The 26,638-nt window shown below is 40.8% G+C and overlaps 1 protein-coding gene across 2 annotated transcripts in view; it reads left to right on the forward strand.

The window, feature by feature from the left end:
• The window catches only part of LOC124802518 (xylulose kinase-like), a 131,688-nt gene that overhangs the window by 43,215 nt on the left and 61,835 nt on the right, over positions 1-26,638 (forward strand). For both annotated transcript variants that reach the window (XM_047263358.1, XM_047263359.1), the window contains exons 4-5: positions 13,664-13,843; positions 19,961-20,062. In XM_047263358.1, coding sequence (XP_047119314.1) covers positions 13,664-13,843; positions 19,961-20,062 — 282 coding nt within the window. The remainder of the gene's footprint in view (positions 1-13,663; positions 13,844-19,960; positions 20,063-26,638) is intronic.

Consider the following 26,638-nt stretch of genomic DNA (forward strand, 5'->3'; position numbering starts at 1 on the left):
AAATATACGGTATGTTTTGCCTGGATGATACTCTTTTTAAAAGAAAAACAACTGCTCAGCATTATGCCAATGAATTAAAACTTAGCATTTGCCTTTGCTGTGATTAAATTAATGTGACCATTTCAAGTTATTCCTTTTGGATTTTGTATGAGAGTTTCTGATATATTAGTTTTGGCATCAACCCAAATCAACATATTACAGGAAGTAAGATAACATATATCATTGTTATTTATTAAAGCAGCAGTAAAAGGGGCACACCACTTTTCTGTCCCATACTACATTATACAAAATACAGCAACATAACTTCCTGATTTTTAAATGCAGTAAAAACCATTTTATGAATCAGAATTTTTTGATAATGTTGGTACATATCTAATTTAGTTTTAAATGATTCTGAAAATTAAATCAGGTATGTGACACCCCCAATACCTGGGTGCAGCAACATAGCTTCCTTGTTTGACATGCATGCCATTTGGGCTGTAGCAGTCATAGTGGGGGTGGTCTCATTTGATAGGCATAGTTCTAAAGTGTTGTTCTGTTCCAGGTCAGTCACCATCATGTGATGGAACAGTGAGGAGCATGTGTTTGCCATCAAGGCCTACTTTTTGAATGGATCCTCCGTGATCACAACTCAGCATGCCATCTGAAATCACTTCAATGTAGTCCTGTTAGGCCGTGTTCTGGAACGGAAATCAAATGTTACACGGGTCACTATGTTCACACAAACTGCAAGTATGACAAAATGAAGAACTGGAGTCCCTGGACCCATCTGATCTGTGAAAACATTCAGGCAGTGAGAGGTTCCTCTCTTGCAATCCCTGTGGCAAACTGCATGCAGATATGCATCTACCCTTGGACATTCTGATTCTTCAGTGAGGCAATTTCTTCATGATGACTTTCATTACCATCTATACAATTTCGTGATTGTGCAGGAACTCTTCAAATGTGTCTTCAATTCTCAGAGGAACACATGTGAGGCACTTCTCAAAAAAGTTCCTGAGGACGCAGTTTTTTTTTCAATTATGTAGCCCATTTTCGCTTGACTGGATGCGTCAACGAATAGAATATGTGTTACTGGATTGACCCAACCCGCAAGAAATGCTTCAGGGCCCTCCGCAGTCATTTATAGTTACAGTGTGGTGTGCAATTTTCTCAGCTGGGATTGTTGATCCCTGGGTTTTTGAAGAAAATGGGGTCACAGTAACAGTGAATTCAGAATGATATGTGAACATGTTGGAGATTTTTTTTTTTTTTTTTTTTTGCCATGATGTGATGACTTGGACTAAGGGGACATTTGATTCCAACAGGATGGAGCAATGGCTCACACTTCAAGAGCATCAGTGGCTGCTTTGAGGGAAAACTTATTGGAACACTTCATCTCAATAATGGGCAATTCGAAGTGGCCAGCCAACTTGGGTGATTTGGCTTCTGTGATTTTTTGTTTTGTTTTGGTGTTTTTTATAATCTTGTGTTTATGTCACCTGTCCTAGGAGCCTGCAAGACCTTAAGGCCAATATCCAGGCAGTAACTGTCAACAAACTTGCTGCTATGCTGGTAAGGATCATGAGAAACACTAGAAATTGGCTTAATCAGTGTATTGGCCATGGGGAGCGTCTCCTGCCTGATATGATTTTCAGAACTGTGTAAAACAAAACTTTAGTTATGTGCCTACATAATTTTTTAAAAAATAAAAGTAATCTGATCCATAAAATGGGTTTCACTCTGTTTTGAAATCAGGAAGCTATGTTGTCATACCCTGTGTACTTACCCTGATGGCCATTAAAACTGCAACACCACGAAGGCAGCATGCAACAAATGTCAAATTGCCATGGAGTGTATAACATGCTTGAACATGCAAATCATTACCCCTTCAGTACAATTGTACAAATTAGGTAGGAGTAATACCATCTACATTCTGTTATAAGACAAATTATGCAGTGGATTTCTCATGTAGAAATCACACTTTAATATTGGTTGTTTGTGAGCTCATGTTATGCCTCTTGTAAGAAGGAGCAGTGTCTACCAAATCAAGGATTGTGGCCTGTTGTGACTGCAATTTACCTTTCCAAGATATTGTTGCTCTTGTTGGTTGGGATCACATGACTGTCATGTAAATATGAAATTCATGGGTTAGAGAACAGTCGTACTGAAACCCATGCAGGACCTCAACAATACAATGTGACTACTGCCTGATAGGATAGACCTACTGTTCACTCAGTGCTGCAGGATCATGCAGCCACAGTCAGGAAATGGACTTGTTAGCAGCATGACAAATATCCACATGTGCAGTGGGAAGACATGTGGAGGACTGTGGACTATCAGCTCAGCAACAATTGGTACAGCTTTCTTTGATGTGGCAGCAGAGACATATGTCAACGGTGCAGTGTCCAATGACAATACTGGACACCGGAGTGGTGCCATGTGATAGTTTCAGAGTAGTACTGAATACAGCATCACAAGTTTCAGACTAATACATTGTGATGCTGTAGTACTGAATACAGCATCACGATGTGGAAAACTGTCATATGGGTGAAGAACTCGGTGCGATGGGCTGGGGTGTCTTTGGGTACTCAGCACAACCCCTCTTGTTAGCACAGCTGGAAATTTGGATAGCAGGTATTACAAGGTTGTAGATTCAGTTGACACATCTTTCAACAAGGTAATGCAAGGTCGCATGTAGTCCTAACCCACCTCTATATGGAGAGTGTTCAACTGTTATCCTGGCCAGTACATTTGCCAATTCACTCATTGAGAACATCTAGTTATAGTTTGCCTAGGATATGGCATTAGCCATTATGATTGATGAACTCTGGAACAGAGTTGAAGCAAAATGTAAGAATGTGTCCATATCAATAATTCAAGCCCAGTTTGACTTGATGCCTAACTGTGTTGACTGATGACCTCAGAAGTTAAGTCCCATAGTGCTCAGAGCCAGAGCCTAACTGTGTTGTAGCAGTTCTCACAGAGCAATTGAGAAAGCCTTATACTAAATTTTGCTTTCTATATACCAATAAATGACATACATTTGTCATGTCTTCTTCCTACTATACTACAGAGCCACAATAAGAGATTTCATTATTTAAAATCTTTCTTTAAGTGTCAGTTTCAATGGTGAGCAGTGTATATTTATTTGCATATATATATATATATATATATATATATATATATATATATATATATATATATATATATATTGTCCATGAGTGGAGGAAGAATGTGAACATCCAACAACATTAAGTGCGTCCTAGTGTTCCTTCCAAGGTCATATTCCAAATTAACCTATTATACACGGCTGGCAAAAAAAAATAGTACATCCCTTTAAAGGTTTCCAGCTCACTTAAGATTTATTGTTGCAACAGTGCGTATGGAATATATGAAATGATTACATTTACAGATTGATAGCACAAGCAGTTCTTAGGTATCAGGTACTGACCCATTCTCAATCACCCATGTTAGTAAGTGATGTAGCCTCCACAAGTCGCAATGCAGGTGCTGCCTCTGGCAACCAGTTGATGGTACAGATGGCGAATCTGTCCTGGGATAAATTATATTGTGTCTGCTCAACCTGTACACATAGTTTTGTGAGAGTTGTTGGGTATGTCATATGAGTCACTTCTCGTTCCATCGTATCCCATATGTGCTCAATTGGAGGCAAATCCAGAGACGTGCTGGCCAAGGAAGTTGCATGTCTTGCAGAGCATGTTGAGTTTCATGGGCATTGTGTGGACAAGCATTATCCTGTTGGAACAACATATCACCTTCCTGTGACAAGAGTGGGAAAAGAACGGGTCTAACAACATTCTACATGCACCAGCATTGATTATCATATCCTCCAGAAGCGCCAAAGGTGGATGAGAGTTGTAGCTCATTGCAGGGCCTGGGATAGGGCCAGTGAGTCTTGGATGAATGCACTCTACAAGAGAGCACTCACAGGGTCTACATTGTAGCACAAACAACCATCACTACTGTGCAGGCAGAATCTGCTTTCATTGTTGAAGACCAGGGCAGCCCATTACATCTTCCAAATGATCCTCTGAAGGCAGTCGAGCCATGCATGTCAGTGGTGTGACATGAGTGGAAGATGGGCTAGAGGTGTGAAGGCTTGTAGTACCACTGCTAATAACCAGTTCACAACAGTTTGTCTTGACACGTCTGGGCTCACAAACTCTCTTATCTGTGCTATGGTACTTGTACAGTCTGCCATTGCTCCCCTTACAATACGATGATCATGGCGAGTGTCTGTGCTGATATCAGCAACCACAGCACGTCCAACTTATGTGGCAGTTCCCTGAAAGGACTGTCCCACCACTTGAAAATTCACAGTTTGCCCCCTTTCAAACTTGCTCAGTTGGCTGTAGGAAGCACAAGTGTATCTTCATGGTTTGGTTGTCTACTTGCTTCACACATTTGCACCACACTGAGCCATTTGGCTGTGAGCATTCCCTATGAGGGGCATTTGAAAAGCCCAAGAGATGGCACCACCGGCGCGTATCGAGGTCATGTTTAGCTAGTAGCATCTTTGGAAAGAACGAACACCAAGTTTCAGCCATATTGGTCTATTTCTTTGTGATTGGCATTCGTGTGAATCAATGAAGTCAAGTGATTGTCAAAAAATGGACGAAAAAAAAATTACGTGTGGTGATTAAACATTACTTTATGAAAGGCAAATCGCCTCAGGAGACTAAAGAGAAGCTTTATAAACATTACAGTGACTCTGAAACCTTCGATTAGCACAGTTTATAAGTGGTTTCAAAATTTTCAGAGTGGCCATATGGGCACAAGTGATGCTGAATGTTCTGGACACCCTGTGGATGTTACGACTCCAGAAATCGTTGATAAAATCCATGATATGGTGATGGATGACAGAAGAGTTAAGGTGCATGAGATTGTTAGTGCCGTGGGCATTGCGAATGGGCAGGTACATAATATTTTGCATAAATATTTGGAGATGAGAAAGCTATCCTCAGGATGTGTTCAGCAATTGCTCATGCTTGACCAAAAACAGAATCGTGTGAAGCGTCACAAGGATGGTTTGCAGCTGTTCAGGAAGAATCTGCAGGACTTTAAGCGTTGTTTCATCACTGTGGATGAAACATGGATACATTACTGTACTCCTGAGACCAAAGAACAATCTAAACAATTGGTTACCAAGGGAGAAAGTGCACCAAAAAAGGCGAAGACCATTCCTTCGGCCAGAAAGGTTATGGTGACTGTATTTTGGGATTTGCAAGGGATAATCCTCATCAACTATCTGGAAAAGGGTAAAAATATTACAGGTGCATATTATTCATAGTGATTGGACTGTTTGAAAACCAAGCTGCAAGAAAAACGCCGGTGATTGGACTGCAAAAAAGTTATTTTCCATCATGACAGTGCACCAACACACACCTCAGCAGTTGTGGTCGCAGAATTAATGGAAATAGGTTTCCAACCCATTTCACATCCCCCCTATTCTCCAGACTTGGCTCCCTCAGACTACTATTTCTTCCCCAATTTGAAGAAATGACTGGCGGGACAAAGATTTTATTCAAATGAGGAGGGCGACTAATAGCTGTTTTGCAGACTTGGACAATTCCTGTTATTCAGAAGGGATCAACAAATTAGAACAGCACTGGACGAAGTGTATAAGTCTAAAAGGAGACTATGTCGAAACATAAAAAAGGTTCACCCCAAACACGTAAGTAGTTTTTATTTTTGCACAGACTTTTCAAACTCCCATTTTATTAAAGGGTAGACACAGATGGCTGAAACCATTATCAGTAATCTCTTATCCCCCAGGTGGGATATGCTGTCACCGGATCAAAATCGATTTCGTCTTTCCAGATCTACTATTTTTTTCTGGCACTATGTAATAATAATAATAATAATAATAATTGTTGTTATTAGTACAGTACAGCATTACAGGACATGTACAAACACAATTCATATATAGGCTAGTGTTCAAATTTGACAGGTAGATCAAATTATTTGTGTCAGACCACCACCACTTTTAAAAGAATGTAGTGAGTGATACTCTGCAATATGTCTCATTGACTGATCCTCCACACCAGTCACAAACGGCACCTTCAGAATAACCCCACCCCTTCAAGCTGTGGCCTCATTTCCCTTTGTGAGCTACATCCACGGTTGGTCAGATAAATGCTCTCTGTTGCACAAGGGGTTGCTTTTTGAATAAGATACTTACATGAACTAAACCCTGAGATGAATTACTTTTTGGGTAAAGTGCTGATGTGAACTAAACCATGAGCTAATACTAGTCTGGTCTTCATGAGATATTTACCACTCAAGTTGTAACTCATGCCCTGTTACAGATGTAGTACTTATTGGCTGAAACCAACATTCTGTATGTGTGGCTGACAGTATGACTGGCCATTGTGACACAATCATCTTGAATAATAAAAAGGGATGTCATTAACCGATAGTTACTCAAGGCAGCCAAATGCACTGCCCTCCTGAACTTAGAAAAGTTATAAAACTCTCATTACTACAGCCACATTCATTACATACACTATATAATAATCAGTTGTGATGTCAGATAATTCCAAGGTTCCTATCCTATCTAGAAAATATCCATTAATTCAGGGCATACAAAATCAAAATGTAGTAATAAATTCGTCATAAGTGACACGTACACTGATAAGCCGAAACATTATGACCACTGCCCACAGTGACACTGTGGCATTTTGGGAAGGTGATGTGGTAACAAAAGTATGTAAGTGGAGCAGACATAGATGGGGGATCACTCTAGTGAAGATATTGGCTGCAAATGGGTAAATCCTTTGAGATAAGCAACTTTGACAAAATGCAGATTATTTTTAAGAACAGCCTGTGAGCGAGTATCTCCAAAATGGCAAATTTGGTTGAATGTCTATGCTACTGTTGTGAGTGCCCACAGAAAGAGGTAGATAGACAGTGAAACTACCACAAGGTACTAAATGGTTGGACGTCCATGAATCACTATAGAACTTGGGGTTCAGCGGCTTGTGTGCTCTGTAATGTAGGATAGACAGTGATCTGTGGTGTGTCTGCTGAAAGCTGGTGCATGCACAAGTGTTTTGGAGCACACCACTCATCTATGAGGTGGAATCCAAAATTTTTCGGGACTGGTGTTGCCATCTGGAAAGTAGGAGTAGTAGATCTTTGCACCGCTAGGTGGCAAGAGCTGCATATCTGATGAGTCAGTGGGCAGAGTGGCATTCAGCTGGGAGGACATGCTGTGTGTCCACAGTGATTTCCGTAATGCTCTGTGTTTGGTGTGTGGCGATTTTACGATGGATCCACGAACAGAACAGTGCGTGTGTATCAAATTCTATGTGAATCTTGGGAAAAGCGCTATGGAGGCCCTTGCAATGATTCAACAAGTGTTTGGGGGACAGAGCATGAGCCATATGCATATGTTTGAGTGGCTCTCCAAGACCCAAAAAAGCGAGACAGGTGAAGAGCAAAGTGAAGAGCATGATCATCATTTTCTTTGATACCATGGGAATTGTGCACAAAGAATTTGTCCCACCCAACCAAACAGTGAATTCCGCATACTACTGTAATGGTTTGCGACGGCTCCATGAAAACGTGCGGCGATGACAGCCCGACCTTTGGTGTCAAGGAAACTGGCTGCTGCATGATGACAACACTCCCTGTCACATGTCCTTGTTCACCAGGATGTTTTTCGCAAAAAACAACATGGTGGATGTAGCCCACCCACTGTACTTGCCAGATTTGACACCTTGTGACTTTGTGCTATTCCCAAAACTGAAACTCAAGTTAAAAGGCTGTCAGTTTGACACTCTAGAGAAGATTCAAGAAGCATTGCCCTCAAAGAACAGGACTTCCAGAAAATGTTTGGCCAGTGGCAGAAGCACTGGGACTGGTTTTGTACATGCAGATGGGAACTACTTCGAGGGTGATGGTGACACAGTAGTCCAAAGGTAAGGTTTTCAACAGATGGTAGCACCAGTTCCAAAAATTTTGGATAGCACCTCGTACATTGCTGAACGTAGAGCTCTGCAGGAGACCACCTCTATGTGTTGACATGTTGACCCAACGACATTGTCATTTATGATTGCAGTGGGCATGGGACCATTGGTATTCGACCATCAATCTTTGGGTGAATCACACTTTTGCTACACTAGGTCACTGGTTGTCTCCACAAACACTGTCATCTAGGTGAACAACAGCTCAAAACATGCAACATGCCATGTACACAGGCTGGTGGGAACAGTATTATGCTATGCAGAGACATTCTCCTGCACTTGCGTGGGACCTGTGGTAATAATCGAAGACCTGCTGACAGCTGTGAACCACCTGCATTTCTTCATGCTTGATGTCTCCCCCAATGGTGATGTCATCTTCCAGCAGCATAATTGTCAATGTGTCAGAGCTAGAAATGTGTTACAGTGGTTTGAGGAGCATGAACTCATGTTGATCTCTCAATGACCAAATTTGCCTCATGTATATCCTATGGAACCTGGGTCACTTTCAGGCACCATCACTGCATACACAAACCAGTGATCTGTTATTTATGTGAATTGCATACCTGTGCATAGAAATCTAATGCCACACAAACCTACCAACGAACTGTCAGATACCCGATATGCAGAATCAGTGATGTCTTTTACATTCAAAGAGGGACAGAACAAGCTATTAAGCATGTGGTCATAATGCTTTGGCTTATCAGTGTATGTCTTCAGTGTATGTCTCCTCCCACCAAACGGTTGATGGTTTTGCGATCACTAGTGCCCAAGTCACCAAGGCAAGAATGGCCGTCCTCAGACAGGTAGTCAACCTCATCCAACAGGGTTGGTCTTCTTGGCCTCTGGGCCACTTGCCTGATCCACTTCACAACTACTTTGCCTTGCGCCATCATCTCTCAGTGTTAGAGGGGGTCATCCTCATCTCCTCAGACAATGCAGTTCCCTGAGTTGTCATTCCCGGGAGTTTGCGGCAGGAGGTTTTACAGCTGTTATGTAAGGGGGATTGAGGTGCTCCCTGAACCAAACCCTTTGCTTGCATACATGTTTACTGTCCCAGGTTTGACCAAGAGCTGGAATACTTGGTTGCTGCATGTCCCTAGTGTGCTAGTCAACAGGCAGCTCCCAGGTAATCATTCTCTCTTTGGCCTCTGGCAACCCAGCCCTGGAAACGAATCCATGTTGATTTTGTGGGTCTGTTTCTGAATGTGTTCTGGCTGATTGTCATTGAAATGCTTGTGCATTTTCCATCTATGGTCAAGTGCCCCATGGCCACTATTGAAGACCCTATTCAAGTTCTGTCAAAAAAATTTTCTGTGGGAGTTTTCCAATTACCCTCATTTCTGACAATGGACCACATTTCTTGTCTTATGTGTTTCTGTGTGTAGTCAGGCATTTGCCATATTTGCTTCCCTCTCGTTCACCCACAATCTAACAGGTAGGCCGAGCTCATGGTTTGCACATTTAAGTCCCAGAAGAAAAAATATCTGCAAGACTTCCCCACCAAAGAGGCATTAGATTTTTTTCTGATGGCCTATCAGATGGCTCCTATTGGTTCCTGTAGTCTAGCAGAGCTTCTACACAGATGCCAGTCAAGGACACAGAGGGTGTCCTGGATCTCACCTGCCATTTTGTTCTGGTGTACCAGGTTTTAAGCTGTGGCTGACAGTCTGGTTGTGTGGTTTTGATCAGAGCCCCCAACTGGATACCAGCAGTCATAGTGTGCCAGAATGTCCACCATGTCTCCACCCTATGGACAGGTGACCATGAGTTCTGGTGCCATCAAAATCAGCTCTGCATCCAGGTGAGCCACACCACCTATGCCAGTATCCCCGTCACTGGGTGCTGCCTATCTACAAGGGTTCCAGCCTTCTCTCCCACCTGTGGCAGCACCTCCACACAAAGATCCTATGGCCTCACAGCCTCTGGCAGTATTTCTGGAGGCACACCAGCAAGAGTGCATATTCCTTGCTGGTTCAATGTCACAGGAGGAACCTGAACTTGTAGTGGTGTTGCCTCCACTTTCTGCACTGCTGCTGGACATCGCCATGGATCCCACCTAGGACTGCCCATCATGTTTTGATGGGTAAAGGGGGGGGGGGGGGGGGGGGGAGTGCATGGGGCTCTCCTCCCACTGGCCAATTTTGCTCTGTATCCTCAGATCTGTGGCAAGAGCTGGGGGTTGCACACTCCTCTCCCCTCTGGGGTCTCCATGGATGTGGATGCCATCATCACATCCATCCACAACTCACATTTTGGGTCAGCAATACTCTGCCCCCAATGGGGCAAAGGAAGGTAGTGACCCACATAGATCCACAGCCAAGATCCTGGTGTGCAGTTGTGAGGCACCCCACAGAAGCTGGCAGACCCAGCAGGAAATTTGACAAATGTTGTGAAGCACCCCACAGAAGTTGGCAGACCCAGCAGGAAATTTGACAAATGTTGGAGGCCACCACTTGTGGATGTGCACATGGTCTCTCATCCATGCACTGTACCGGCTGGCTGTCAGCATTTAGGGACAGGCCCAGCCAGCACTGACTCAGTTACGTGTTTACCTCTGCATATATATTGTCATATTGTTATTGTGAGCCACTCCATGGCTAGTGTACCCATTATAATTTGTTTTCTAGACATAATAAAGTTTGATGTGTCAGTCATCATGTGGTATTGTCTTTTGGGATTAGAGCTGGTAATAATGTAGTTATCTACAGTTTTGGCCCTACATAAAATTTTTACACTATTCTGTAGTGAGAATTTGTCAGTTTTATCAATTTGATAGTAATGATAATAATGATAAAATAATAATAATAATAATAAGGTCCGCGTCACTTTCCATTTTTAACCAGACATAATGTCTGAGAAAGGAAAGAAATAATAATAATAATAATTCAACATTGAATAACCCTATACAATCCCCAGAAATAATACAGCTTTAGGACATTGTACAGATTATTCTTCTGAATATTTCAGTTTACAGTTTACAAACTAAACTTTTGTGTTTAACCATCATTTTGACACTTCAGTACACTTTATGTTTGTTAATGTGTAAGAAAGAGTGTCAGAAATTATTATTATCATTAGATTGCTTGTGTATTGCCCAAAACTGTGAGCCCGATATTCTTGTAAAGCATTTTCATAAAAATAAAGAACTCATCTATAGAATAAAATGAGTTTTTTGTTAAAATTCTTTTGAGCTGGTCATTTAATTTATTAATAGGGAGAGTTGTAAGGTTTTAAGTAGCTAGGGTGTAGGCTAACTGCAGTTCTATAGTGATAAGCACACTGAATTTTGGAAACCAGCTCCGATATGAGTATCTGCGCTTGGCACCACAAATAATACTGAAAGCTTTTTTTCTGCAGTTTTAGTAATGTGTTTAGGTTGATTTGTGTTGTTGCACTCCATATTTATACTGCATAGTTCAAATTGAATGAGAATAATGAATGATATGCATTTTAACACATATATATCTTTACAATATATGGTAGTCATGTTTATGGCAAAATATGTTTTTAAATAGCTTACAGGCTAAGAAATCTATATCACCTCCGACATGAGGTTGTCCTGGACTGTGAATCTCAAGAATTTTGTCCATTTTTCCTTTTTTCCAATGTCAATTCCTACTAAATTCTATTTGTTTCCAAGAGTTAAATTCCATTGTTACAGTCTTTGAAGCACTTACATTTAGATGCTTTCATTGAAACACTTAACTGTTTCATTGATAAGACTTTGCACAGCACCTGTATATTTCTTGAGTTACAAGAAGAGTATATCATTAACATAAATCAAAAAATGAAGGGATTGCAACACTGAATCTTGAGGTACTCCATATTTGGTAATAGTAATTTTGGATTTGATTGACCATCTGTTGGTTTTAAACAACGCAAAATGTTTTCTATTGCTTGTATGCTGTTTTATCAAGTCATAGCAAGTTGCTATAATATTCAAGTTTCACAGCTGTTCAAGTAATATGATGAAGTTGACACAATCGAAAGCTTTTTCAAGATCAAGGAACACTCCAGTAACATACTCCTTGTTCTCTATGGCAGTTATAATTTCATCTATTATCTGTGCTGGGCCTACTAAAGTTGACTTGTTTTCACAAAGCCATTCTGATTTTCAAATATTAGTTTCTATTTACTCAGGATTGTCATTAGTTTAAATTATCTTAGAAAATGCAGGTAAAATTGAAATGAGTTGGTAGGTTTCAGGTTTAGATTTTTCACATTTCTTGTAAATTGGGTTACTTTTGCTATTTTTATATTGTTTGGGAAGCTACTGGGTGCAGTTAACATCATTTACTGGTGTGGCAAAAGCATCAGACTTGCTCTCTGTGGACTTTTCTAAAGTGCTGATAGACAACCCATCATAGCCTGACAACCTATCACAGCCTGCTGATTTTGGATTTTTGTGTCCTTACTATGTATTTTATTGCCTTGCTGTTAGATGGGGCCAAGTACATGCTTTGTTTAACTGGAATGATCACGTATCTATACTGGACATTGTTGAAGTGGTCATTGAAGAATTTTTCAACAGAAGAAAAGTATTCATTTAAAAACAATTGTGATCTTACTGTGATATTTGATGATACTCCCTGTATAGTCGACATTAAGATCACTATCCCTGAAGCTGTTTATAACTTCCAAAACAGTAATGCTAGTGGTATTCAAGTTTCTTCACATAGTGACTGGATTTTTTGCTTCTAGTGTCTAATAGTAAATGTTTGTAATGATCATGATAGTTCTTGAATTCTGTCTATAGTTCCTGACTATTACCATCCTTTAGCACTGCACAGTGGAAAAGTCTTAAAGTTTTTCTCATGAAATTTTTTTCTGCTGACATAATGAATTTCAGATTCTGTCAGTAATTGAAAAGCATTGTCTTCAGAAATTCAGAAATGGCAAGTTTCAAAATTGATGCATTACATGTAAAGTGAAACATTTTAGCTATAATGTTGCCAGTAAAGATTTTCTGGTATTGACCTCTGTAGGGAGCTCATTCATTTATCAGGAAAGATCAAGTACTAGCAATAGGTTTTTTTAGCTGGAGTCAGTACACAGTAAGTCATTGTTTATATCTTCAGTTGGTGATGTTATCCCAGCTGTTTTTATTGCAGTATTTACTGTCTATATTAACAAGCAGCTTATTAAGAGTTTCAAAGAAAGTATCTAGGTTATCACAGGGAGGTCTATATAGACTATAATAAACAAATTCTTTTTCCTCTATCTGTAATTAATTGCTGCTAGTTCTTCTACCCTCTATGGTGAAAGTACTTACATCTATTGCATTAGAGCTGCAACTACACTGCTATGTTTCTCTTTTCTGCTGAAGGCAGAGCAAAAGATCATGGACAGTGGCTGACATACACAAATTAGTTCATTTGTATACCAATGTTCACTTGTATCTATAACATCAGAGTTATCTCTGCAGTGGTATATAAATAATTATGCTTATTGCTAAGACTTTGAACATTTTGCTGAATTAATTTGTATCTAAATCTGGATTACTGAATACTGGTTTGAGGCATTACTCTACTAGATTGTCCAGCATACCTTTTGAGTTTCCCTGTTCCCCAGTTTGATGTTCATTGTATATCTTTGAAAAATGAATGGGACTTATTGTGTACAGATGTGATGATAACATGCAACAACCACATGCAATAACTAGACCTAAAATCTTTTCTTTCATCCAATTATAGCAACATGGATCTGTCTACTGGCAGCGTGGAAGTGAGAAAGTTTTGGAATCACTTTCACCAGATCGCTTCATGCATGAACAGTTAAGTGGCTGTTTCTCAGTGAAAGAATCACCTGTATGGCAAGATTCAAGCACTTCCAAACAATGTCAGCAGCTAGAGGCAGCTGTTGGAGGTCCATTGGTGAGTGTTGCATTTCACACGCAGTTTTTGAGAATACATATCAGTGATTGTAAGATCAAAACAGATAATATTATGAAGCTCCATAATGTTATATTCCTTCTTGCAGAGTTTAGTTTTATTTCTGTGGGTCATTTATTTCTTGCAACTCCTCCACTTTGTGTTATAAAGGTTTCCACCTATGCAATAGAGATGCCATTAATGCCATAACATTGTTGTTTGCCAAGGAGAATTTTATGTTTTACACAAATATCTTGTGTGTGTGTAGGGGGGGGGGGGCTATCTCCAAAGGATGACTTCGTTTAAAAACTTGACAGTTTGTTGTCCTTTTCTATGTTCCTTTCTGCTGCTACACACCTCTTTTACTTGGTGGGGAGGACTTATTTATATAACTAAGTTTTTACCTGCCCCTTTCCCTACGTATTTGTCATTTATGTTGCACACATGTATGTCTGACTCTCTGCTGTTTTACACCATACAACTCCAGGGAGGTTGGTGATTTATCTGTGGTACTCACCTGTATGGCATGATCTTATGTCTTGAAATGTATTGACAAAATTATTGGCCACTACTACGTTCATTCTTGTGACCTGACTGATACACTGAACAGCACAGATAAGAGGCAAATCACACATCATACTTTTCAAGTATTCCAAGTCAACTAAAGACAAGAAAAAAATACCAACAGGTCATTTTACTCTCTCTCTCTTTCTCTCTCTCATCCCTATCCCCATTCCCATTCATAAGGTAATTACACCCACTCTCAGCCATAGGGATGCTAGTGAGTCTAACTGTCATAGTAATTTTTTCAGGTTGCAAGTGATGTATGTACTCAGTGTGATAGAAATTGCTTCAGGTGTTACAGAGATGTGCTGATATGTCACTGTCTTTGCACTCCTCCCTCCCCCCACTTCCCTCCACACACACACATCTAGGAGTGAAACTTTATCAACAACCCCAGAATCTATCAATTCAATACTAATATTAGTCCTTATCAAACATTTTTACATGTCTCAGCTTCTCATCCTCACATCCACTCATAGGGGTTGTAGGTACAGGTGTATTACCCTCAAAGTATTTTTATACAAATTATGTTATTCATTCTAGTCAGAAGCAAGTACAATATGTAATAATTTCCATTAAAAACAAAAGAGAGAAAAATTATTAAGCTACATTACTGTTTCCCAAAATGGTGCAATTTCAATTGCACCTGGAATCATGAGCAGATGGTCTTCTTCTGTGCAAGATGCAGGGCATAGTTAACAGACCAGTAAGTGTTCCTTGGTATGTTCTTCTCTGGAGTCGCAGTTGATGGTATGCACAAGGAAGTGCAATTTCTGGAGGTTACTTCCAACTCCAGACGGAAGGTGGTTGCGTGACCTCCATGTCATCCAGTTCTGTTCTTGCTGAGGTGGAAGGGTTTTCAAAGAAGATGGCTAGTTTGAATTTTTCTCAAGTTGAGGGATCCATAGTGGTTTCCTTGCTGAAGCTGCCATTGTTTGTAGTCTTGATGGAACTTCTTCTGGACCTCAACTGTGTGGCTGCTGGAATGAGCCCAAGTAATGGATGGTTTTGCTGGTAAGTGTGATTAGTTCTCTCCAAATTGGCTGCTACTTTATGATGAATATATGATGGTGCTATGGCTGTGGACAGGTAGAGTTTTACAAGTGACATAGGTTTCAGATATCCTCTAATAAGCTTAAACATTTTGTTCACTGGCTTTGTCAGCTTTGTTTACATGGGTAGTTTTTACTAGACTGGGCATGCACTCTGCAGAACTGTAATATATTGCCAGTGATGTCATTCTGAGGATTTGTGATTGAGAGCCCCAGTGATCTTGCAGAGGATATTATTTCTGGCTTCCACCTTCGTTTTCATATTCTCAGAGTGCTGCTTGTACATGAGAGTATGATCCAGAGTGACTCCCAGATATTTTGGATGAGCCATATTTACTAATTATATCCTTTGCCATGTGATGTTAAGTTTGCAAAATACATGATTAAGATGAAACAAATGCAGTTGGGTTTTAGCTAGGTTTGGATGAAGTTGACTGTTGAAGTAATAGACATTCGACTCTGGCAGGTGGGTTTCAACATCTTCAAAAGATTCTCTTGACTCGCTAATGCCAGATTATTGGCGTAAGGGAGATTACTTGTGTTTGCTGGAAATGGTTGATCATGGTTTATACTAATAATACAAATATGAGTCATGCATGTGCAATATTTTATTGAAATTACTCCAGACATTCCTGAGATAATCTTATGTGTCACCTCCACCCCTTTCGAAGATATGTGGTTTTTACACAATGCTTCTTTCCAGATAGTAAATGCTATATGTACTGAGTTCGATCATAACCAATCCAGTGGTTTAGGAGGAGATGACAAACATTCATTTTTATAAAATACAAGTTTATTTCTTGGTTCACACACATATGAGTTAAATATATTTCAGGCAGGCAACTAACTGATTCTACACAGCTTTAAATCATGCAACTTCAGAGAGGACGTAAAATGTATCTGAGGTGTTGAGCTGTGTAGCATTATCTTTGGCATGAAACACAGTGACAAAATTATTGGCTCGCTGGAGTGCTCATTGTGACTTGGTCGAAGCATTGAACAATGCATATAAAAGACACTTTGCACTCCATACTTTTAAATAATTTCAAGTCAACTAGAGTACAGGAAAGAAATACAAGCAGGCTGTTTTCCAACAGTTTTACATGTCACCTTATCTAATCCCTATGCCCTCACATAGGAGTATCATATTCCCACAGTATTTTTATACAAGTAAATAAATCATGTACTTACCAAATTTGCTTGAAATTGTTCCAGATGTTCTTGAGTTATGCTTTCTTGTCAGCCTTTTTCACTCCCACCTTCACACATATGGGTGTAATACTGATAAAGTCATTTTTCCAAGACAGCAAGTGATACAGTGACAAGTTTAGTAGAAATTATTTCAGGCATTACAGAGATATGTCACTGTCTTTGCCCTTCCATCTCATCTCTGGCTTTGAAATGTTTCTTGTCCCATGCCTGTGAGCTTAGCGATCCTGAAAACTGTGGATGCTATACTAATATCAGTTGTTATCTAATTTTTTTCCATGTTATTGTTTCTAACCCACCTCCCTTGGTGTGGTGGAGGTGCATTATCCTTACAGTATTTTTATATAGGTATCACGACAAATAATGAATCATATATACGCAAAACTTACAACAAAAATGGAAATTTCTGGATGAAGCAATATGTAAAATAAAGGAAAGACAACTGTCATGTAGTAGATCAATGCATGGAGCAGAGAAACACATAACAGAAAACTGTATTCACACTAGCTTTTGAGCACTAGATCTTTTTATAGCAATAGCACACATTCACCCATCACCACATGGGCATCCAAACACACACTACTATGGCCATGGCAGTATGTACAATTGTGTCATATATTGGACACATATATATCTGATTCTCTGTTGTTTTACACCATATGACTCTGAAGAGGATGGTAAAGCTGTGTGCAATGATCTAGGGTTCTGCAATAGATTGAAAAAATTATTGGCTTGTTGCAGTGCTCATTCTCATAATCTGATTGACACACTGAACAGCAAATTGCTCTTCATAATTTTAGAGTACTCCATGTCAACTAAATACAGGAAATAAATTACCAACAGGTTGTTTTAGAACATTTTGGCGTGCACCAACTCCCTCTCCCACCTGCTTCCTAACAACAGCTTCCTTTCCCACCTGCCCACAACTCCTCTCCACCTTCCATTGCCTCCTTCTCCTCCCATTCTGACCCCTTCTCACCGTCCATCTCCTCCTCCCACCATCTCTCTGCCCATCTCCTCCTCCCCCTTCTCTCTTTTTGCCTCCTCCCCCATCTCTCTCCTTTTCTTTCCCCTCTTTCTCTGTCGATCTCTTCCCCCCTCTCTCACTGTATATCTCTTTCTCCCCTCTCTCTCTGTCCATCTCCTCCTTCCCCTCTCTCTGTGTGTCTGTCTCCTCTTTCCCACTCTGTCCATTTCCTCCTTGCCCTTAAGATCTCCATAATTAACTTGTAAAGGGTCATTATGATTTAGAATAGTTATAAGTATCTCATTTCTAGAAATTGAAGTAAATTTATTACACAATTATTGAATTACAGATTCATTTTATCAACTTACATGGGTGTGAACTTTTGAACTTTTATTGGTGACTCCATGTACATAAAGCTCAGTTTTAGTGGTAGTTTATTTTTTAGCAACATCAAATAAATGGAGAAAACAGATTTGTGTCTTAATAGTTTTAAGCTCTGCAGTAAATACATTCTGTTCCTGAATATAATTGACATACACAAATCAAAATGTTCCTGTTTATTAGATGAACAGCTTCTACAATTTTATTTCTCAGCTCTTGAAGAGTAGTTGCCATAGGTGGGATAAAGACTCTGCCTTTTATGCACACCACAGAAAAAAATTGGAAGGTGTAAGGAATGCAAATTGCACTTGAACAGTGGATTGATTCACTTAAATTCCAACATACAAAATGATTTCTCTTGTAGCGCAATTGCCATGTTGCTACAAAGAAATGACAGTGCAGCTGCATCAAAACGTTGAACCTTCCTCTATTTGTTGACATACTCAATGTTTTTTCTGTCTTTTATAGTTTTTCTGTAATAAGCAACTGAATTCTGTCCTTTTGTTTTGAAGCATTTGGTATATTGTTCACAGACATTTATCTGCAGTGACACTGGAAATTGTTGTGGTAATTTTATGTACATTGTGCTAATTTTATGTACCTCTTCTTCACAAATATAATAGGACAACTTACATTTCTCTAAAGTTTATGCATATCACTACTTGATAATACACAGTTCTTTTCTATTATTGAAAAAGAAGCAGACAGTCTTTTTTGAATGACATATGTGTGTATCTTATATTCATCTGACAAATTCATGACAAATTCAGATTTAAATTTAGACTAGAGGAAAATGAAAAGCAGAACTATTAATGCTGATGATAGCAACTGCTTTACTGATTTTTAGTAATCTGGTACATTTATTAACATTATTCTCAATTATTCCCTTTTAGGGAAATGTGTGAATTTGAGCCGTCACAGCTTCACTTCCTTTTCTTTTTTGCTTTTCTTTTCTTTCCAAAACCTCTTCATTAATTCATTGTGTTTTTTCTTCATTTGGTCTGTCCATTTTCTCTGTTGCTTCTTTTGTGAAGACTTGTTCAAGTTTCTTGTATTTGATTTTACTTCCAAACTTTTCTGTCCTCAGTTTCTTCTTTTGAAATTTTTAGTTGTTGCAGATCATCTTGTTTTTCTTTTATCAAATTGGTCTTTAATTTGCTATCATTGAGTGTTAAAAATATTCTTTGAGAGTCTGTTTTAATGCATCCTACATAGGTGTGTGTCAAATTATAGGCATCTTTTCCTAAATTTGACTGTGATGTCGACTGCGTGATCGTAGAGTTCCTTAGTAGGTCATTTGATCCAATTTCCATTTTGGAGTACAGTGGCATAGATTTTTCTAAAAAGTTGTTGTTCATGTTTCTTTATGTCATGAATTTTTGTCATCCCTCTAATAACTATGGTTTCTGTCACATGTGAGGCTGCTTGTAAAACAACTACTGTATGTTGTAGTGTTGTAATTTTGCATTACAAAATAATACAGCTCTTATCATGTACAACTATAATTAGTTGATAGGGATTAATTAATGGTTATATTTTTCTTTTCTTTTAATTCTAAATCTAGATCTGAAGATGGCCTGATTTGGCTCAAACCAGTTATCACCACAAAATAAAGAACATGATGTAGATTGTTTTGTTCATACAAACTAAGCAGTATACTCTATAAAATTTAAAAGAAACTGCAGAACGTAGAGCAGATGAGGCAAGACTGGAACAACTAAAGATGACTCTTAAGATTTTGCCACTAAATGCACCTTCAGTAAGAGAGATTGTGAAATCAGAGATTATAAAAAATCTCACAACTTCGTATTGTGTATTGCTTATTATGAGTACTTTGACACTAGCTGTAGTTTTTATATTTGCATCTGACATCCAAATTTTAATTTTATCTTCAGATTCATAAAATATAATAAACTAATTCAGATTATTTCTAAAAACTACTTCCAGAAACTGGCAGAAATTACAGGTTCCAAAGCATATGAACGCTTCACTGGCCCTCAGATTGCAAAAATATTTCAGACGAAGCCTTCGGCATATGAAAATACAGAGGTGAATATAATCTTTTATATAAATGTATCTTAACGCTATGACTGCTTACCAAATAATAGAGACATTAAGTCATTGACAGGCATATAGACAAGACTGAAAACTCTATTAGCTATTGGACAAATATTATTTTCAAACTAGACAGATAATATGCGCACAAACTCACACTTGTATGGCTACATTTTACTAGCTGAATACATATAATCGTGCCTGTTGAAGACTCAACACCTACACTATTTGGTGAGCTCCTAAATGATTTACATTCTACCAGAACTTTCCATTAACACAATGACAACTATAATCAGAACACCGTTATATGAATCTCACTGGTGAATTTCTAACATGTGTGAGTTCAAAATACCAAATGTGTTACTCAGTATGTATGTGCCACAGAAGAAATCAGTTATGCATGCACTTTATACTTAAATAGGTACCAAGGATAGCACACAAATATTAATTTATCTACAGGAGAGATCATAATTATGAAAACTGAGAAAAATGTTTCTAGGTAATTGTTTAATAAGAATCTCCTTTACGCACATTTGTGATCTTCCTATTGTAGTTCTTATTTTCTATGTGTGTTTTTCGTATTGTTCAAGTCATTATAGAAAAATTGCAGCCTTGGTTACATTAGTGAGTAATAGACAGAAAAGACTACCCGTTTGTTTGCATATGTGATCTGATTTTTACATATACCATATCAGTTTTGTGTTTGCAAGACATGCGCACCACTCTTTGTTTTATGGGTTCAGGGGTGAAGGTGGGAACGGGAGTGGAAGGGGGGGGGGGGATTTTAGGATTTTAAGAATAATTCTTGTACTATCTTCTGTTGGATTGATCAATATATGTGTGATTGTTTGGAGTGGGCGAACTGCCTGATTGCAGATCTAAGGGCTTTTATTTAAACTTAATTAGTCCATTCAGTCATTCTAATTTAGATAATATCTAATCATGAAATTAAATGTTGTTATCTGTGCAAAGGGACAATAAAAAGGTAAACAACTTGTGTTGAGCAGCAAAAAGTAAAATAAGAGGTATTAGGAGACACATCAAAAACAAAGCTGTAAATGTGGCAATTCCACCTTAAAATGTTTTGAATAGTTATTTTGTTGTAAGTTACTAATATCACAGAGTGCAGTGGTTTAATACTGAGGTTACATTCAAATAATATTGATTTGTTTTGTCCATTGTAAACTTGGTCTTGCATTTACTTAATAACAGCTGACACTGATATCTTATAAGCCATGCACTTCTTGATTTGTTGTCACTCTCACATGACAGAATCTCTCTTTAAATGTAATATCACAGTAAACAATTTGAAAGAGTTGTTGATATTTGTTTATGCTTTAGAATTAAAGGCTACAACTGACTGAAAAGCAGGAGCATTGAGTTGTTGATAGGCACACATGAAATAAAGAAAACTTGCTATCTTTCAGAGTTATCCTTTGATGAGCTAGAGTAAAACAAAACACACACACACACACACACACACACACACACACACACACACACACACACAAACCTCTGCTGGCTTGACTAACAGTGCCAATGTTACTTTTCAGCCATTGGCTAACTGTTCAAATCCAGTTTGTAGGCTAGAAATGCAGCAGGAAGAGGTGACAGATATATGGACCAGCACGATTGTAGTGGCTGGTGGTAAGCAGCATGTTCTGAAGGCAACATGGGGACATGATATGAGAGGGGGTGACAGAGCAGAGGAAGTGGAAACTGTTGTGTGGATGGTCCAGGGACAATGAGTTACTGGAGATTGAGGCTACAGGGATTATAGGACTGGAGGATGTGCTGTAATGATAACTAATGAGTGATATCAGTACTCTCAAATCTGTTGATACGCTCATGCAGTTTTTATCACTACATGATATAGTAATAATTTAAATTATTAGTTGGTGGTACTCTTTGTTAACACCTATTTCAGCAAAACTAACTATATCATCTTAACCCGTGGAGTGAAAACTACCCCTTGAGTAATAAATTAATGAGAAATATTGCATTATAGTGTTTTTTCAATTTTGAGTGTATATAATATACATAGTGGCGTTAGTTAGGCACAACTAAAATATAGAGAGAAAAAAAGTTAATTGCTCAAGAGGGGTAGAATTGTTGTGACTCGCCGATCATTCAAAATGCCGCTGCGCAATTACGCACGTCTTCTACGTGCGGCGCTGTCTGCCAGCCATGCAGCAGCCGTGCCACCTAAGCAGCCAGCCAGCCAGCGGCCGCTAGACTTGGACTCAGTGCTCATTCGAATGTTACCGTGTTCACATGTCTTGCTTGTCAACTTGCTCAGTGACTTATATGTGTTGTGTCGTTTTGAAATATATGTGCTCAACTTGACGTTATAACAATTGGTGACGAGGTAGTGGATTTTTCCTTTTCATCGTTGACCCACAGGTTTCCATGGCTACTGTCAAGCAACTATTGCAAGGTCTCATTGAACAGCAAATGCTTCAAACGTCAGCGATTCGCGATTTCGTCGCGGTGTCAAATGCAGGGCGTTTCTCGTTGTTGGCTATGCCTCCTTTTCCTCCTTACGACGAGATGGCGGAAGAGTGGTCTGATTATGAAAAACGTCTTCGACAGCACTTCTTGGCATTTCAAGTCACGGACAAACAAACATGTAAGTCTCTGTTCCTTTCCTGGATCTCACCTCAAATGTATCGGTTGTTGTCGCAATTGGCTCCTTTGAAAGATCCTGCGTCTTTGTCCTTTGCTGAAATGTGCTCACTTCTGTCTGTGTATTTTCAAAAGCAAATGCATGTGGTAGCCTCTCGTGTTGCCTTTTATCGTTGTCAAAAACAACCGCATTAATCCTATCGTGCTTGGGCTGCTGAACTTCACGGCCTCAGTCGAAAGTGTCAATTTGTTACTGACGTTCACAAAGAATCCTATGCCGATTCCATGGTACGGGATGCTATTATCCGGTCGGTGCCCGACAAAGAAGTTAGGCAATGTGCCCTTCAGTTGGCAAATCCGACTCTAGATGAAGTCCTATCCATCACGCAGTCTTTTGAAATTTCTTGTGCCGCTGGGGTGCAAATAGAGGCATGGGGTGACGTTGGGGGATACAACCTCTGTGCGCTGTTGACGACGCGTGCGGCGTGTCCCCACCGGCCGACGTGGCTGCAGTACGCTCCCACGCGCAGCCTCGGCCTAACCGTAAACAACCCTCTAAGGAACTGCATCAAAACCCCGGCAACTTCCTTCATGTCCGCGGTGTTTTACGAAACATTCACACTAGGATTGTCCCCAACATTGGCTGTGTGTCACAATTGCAAAAAGAATGGTCATGTGTGCTCCGTTTGCAAATCCGACTGCATACATGATGTTCATGAACATGACGCTGATTCTGATTCTGTGTTGTCTGTCAATTGCACTTCTTCCCTTTCAGGGAAGTTATTCCTCACTGTCCAAATCCTTGGTCAGGATGTTCGCATGCAGGTGGATACTGGTTCTGCTGCCACTATAATTAATTCTCAGACGTATCTTCAGTTGGATTCTCCACTCCTATCACCTGTCACTCAACAATTAAGGACATACAATAAACAGAAGATTTCTCTCTTGGGACAATTTAATGCTGAGGTATCTTACAAATCCGTCATTTGCACTGTTTCCATATTTGTGGTCGACCAGAATAATGCAGAGGATCTTTTTGGTTTTGATGCCTTTCGCGTTTTTGGGTTCTCCATAGATGACTCTGTCAATATTGTCTCTGATGCTATTCCTTATGCCCAATTGGATTCCTTGTCGACGAAATTTTCGTCCCTTTTTTCTCCTGGGTTAGGCTGTGCAAATGACTTTGAAGCTCATATCACGCTCAAACCCACTGCTCGGCCTAAGTTTTTTCGGGCTTGGCCCATTGCTGTGGCCCTTCGTGATCCGGTAAAACGGGAGCTGGATCGTCTCACTACTTCAGGAGTCTTGCTTCCTGTCACTTCCAGTGAGTGGCCCTCTTCTGTTGTTGTCGTTGCTAAGCCCAATGGTGATATTCGTCTCTGTAGCGATTTTAAAGCCACTGTAAATGCGCAATGCCTCGTCGACACTTACCCTATGCCCCGACCTGAAGAATTGTTCACTAAACTTGCGGGAGGCCAATATTTTTCTAAAATTGACCTGTCAACTTCCTCTCGACACTGCTTCCCGGCAGTTTCTGGCCCTTAACACACCTTTTGGCCTCTATCAATACCAACAATTGCCATTCGGGGTTGCCAGCGCCCCTGCTCTCTTTCAGCGATTCTTGGAACAATTAATGCTCCCTGTCCCTGGGTGTATAAATTACGTGGACGACCTTGTTGTCACTGGCTTCACCTCTGAAGAACATCTTCAGAACCTCCGCACACTTTTTCATGTCTGACAGACTGCCGGTCTTAAGTGTAATCTTCAGAAATCACAATTTTTTCAGGCATCTATCACGTACTTGGGGTTTCAACTCTCTCGGGATGGTATTCGTCTGCATCAGCAAACTGTTGCTGCGATCGATGCCCTTCCTTGCCCTGCATCTGTTAAGGAACTGCAGGCTTTGTTGGTGAAAATAGCATACTATCACAAGTTCTTACCGTCTGCTGCTTCGGTGGCTCAGCTGTTGCACCGCCTGTTGCATAAAAACGTGCCTTTTCACTGGTCATGTGATGCGGCTTTCCAGAAATTGAAGACTATGCTGAAACAGACCCCGTGCCTGGCTACTTATCGACCAGGCCAACATCTTGTTCTTGCCACAGACGCCTCTCAATACGGGGTCGGTGCAGTCCTTGCGCACTGTTTTTCAGATGGCTCTGAACAACCCATTGCTTATGCCTCCAAAGCACTCACGGATCCCCAACAAAAGTATTCTCAAATTGAAAAAGAAGCTTTGGCCATTATTTATGCTCTTCATAAGTTTGGTGTTTTTCTCTACGGGTCCAAATTTCATCTTGTTACAGATCACAAACCGCTTGTTTCCTTGTTTCATCCATCATTGTCACTTCCTGACAAGGCTGCACACTGCCTCCAGCGTTGGGCTCTTTACTTGTCTCGTTTCAATTATGAGATTCATTTCCGGCCGACGGCTCAACATGTGAATGCTGATGCACTGTATCGCCTTCCCATGGGTTCTGATCCGGCATTCGATAAGGACGAACATTTGTGTTTCCATGTGGATGTTGCCGAGCAGCGGGTTGTGGACGGATTCCGCATTACAGGGGACCAGCTGCCAGCGGCTACGGGTTCTGACCCTACCCTCTCCCGGGTTTTACACTGTATTCAGAAGGGTTGGCCAGATCGTCCGTCCGCTAAGACTTCTGACCCGTTGCGGAACTACTACGCTTTGCGCTACCGTGTCATGGCTAGGGATGGTGTTATCCTCCTTTCCACCGACAATGCTTCGCTGCGTGTTGTGGTACCTGCATCTTTGCGTGCTTCAGTCTTGCGCCTCCTTCACCAAGGGCACTGGGGTGTGTCTTGCACAAAATCTCTGGCGCGCCGTTATGTGTACTGGCCTGGCATCGACTCTGAAATAGCACACATGGTCGCTGCCTGCGGCCCTTGTACGTCACAGGCCGCCGCCCGGAAGTCATCTTTGTCACCGTGGCCTTCGCTTGAGATGCCCTGGGAGCGCATTTGTGCTGACTTTGCGTGCCCTATTTTAGGTACTTATTGGCTCCTCGTACTTGACGCCTACTCTAACTTTCCTACCACCGCGGCAACCACAAGTGCTCTCGCCCGCATTTTTTCTTTGGAAGGCCTTCCGTCTACTCTTGTTGCTGATAATGGTCCGCAATTTGCCTCTTCCGAATTTGTGGATTTTTTGTCACGGCCCATCCGTTCCATCCACAATCAAACGGTGAGGCTGAACGACTGGTCCACACCTTTAAGGCTCAGATGTGGAAACTCCTGACTTCTTCTGCTGCTGATGATGTGCTTCTACAGTTTCTGGCTTCTTACTGTTTCACCCCCATGGGTGACCACAGCCCAGCTGAGCTCTTACATGGCCGACAGCCCCGCACGCTACTTCATCTTCTGCGGCCTCCCACCTCACGGCCACGGGTGCCTTCGCTTGGCCAGTTCACTGCCGACGACCTTGTCTGGGTATGGGGATATGGCAGGTGGCCAAATGGAGTCCGGGCCACATCTTACGACACCGTGGCCGATGCCTGTATGAAATCCAAATGGACACTGGTGTTGCAGTGCGTCATTCGGACCAGCTTCGGAATCGTGTGCCGGCAACACCTGTTCCAAATTCCGCTACACCACCTTCAGCTCTACCTGATGCTTGGGATCTTGGCACCTCTCATTACTCACAACGCAGCCCTCTCACCATCATCTCGGTGCCAGTACAAGAACGGACGCCACCAGGAGACGTGCCCATGCAGGAACTGGATGACCATCATCTGTCAGAGCCAATCTACTTGCCTCCTTCTCCTATGGATGCCGGCACATTGCCCATAAATGACTCATGGGATGGGGGTGGGAGTGGGGGTGGGGGTGGAGGTGGGGGTGGGGTGGGGTGGGGTGGGGGTGAGGGTGGTGGTGGTGGTGGTGGTGGTGGTGGTGGTGGTGGTGGTGGTGGTGGGGGTAGGGGTGGGG

Source organism: Schistocerca piceifrons, chromosome 6, assembly GCF_021461385.2.
Source record: "Schistocerca piceifrons isolate TAMUIC-IGC-003096 chromosome 6, iqSchPice1.1, whole genome shotgun sequence".
Taxonomy (NCBI): domain Eukaryota; kingdom Metazoa; phylum Arthropoda; class Insecta; order Orthoptera; family Acrididae; genus Schistocerca; species Schistocerca piceifrons.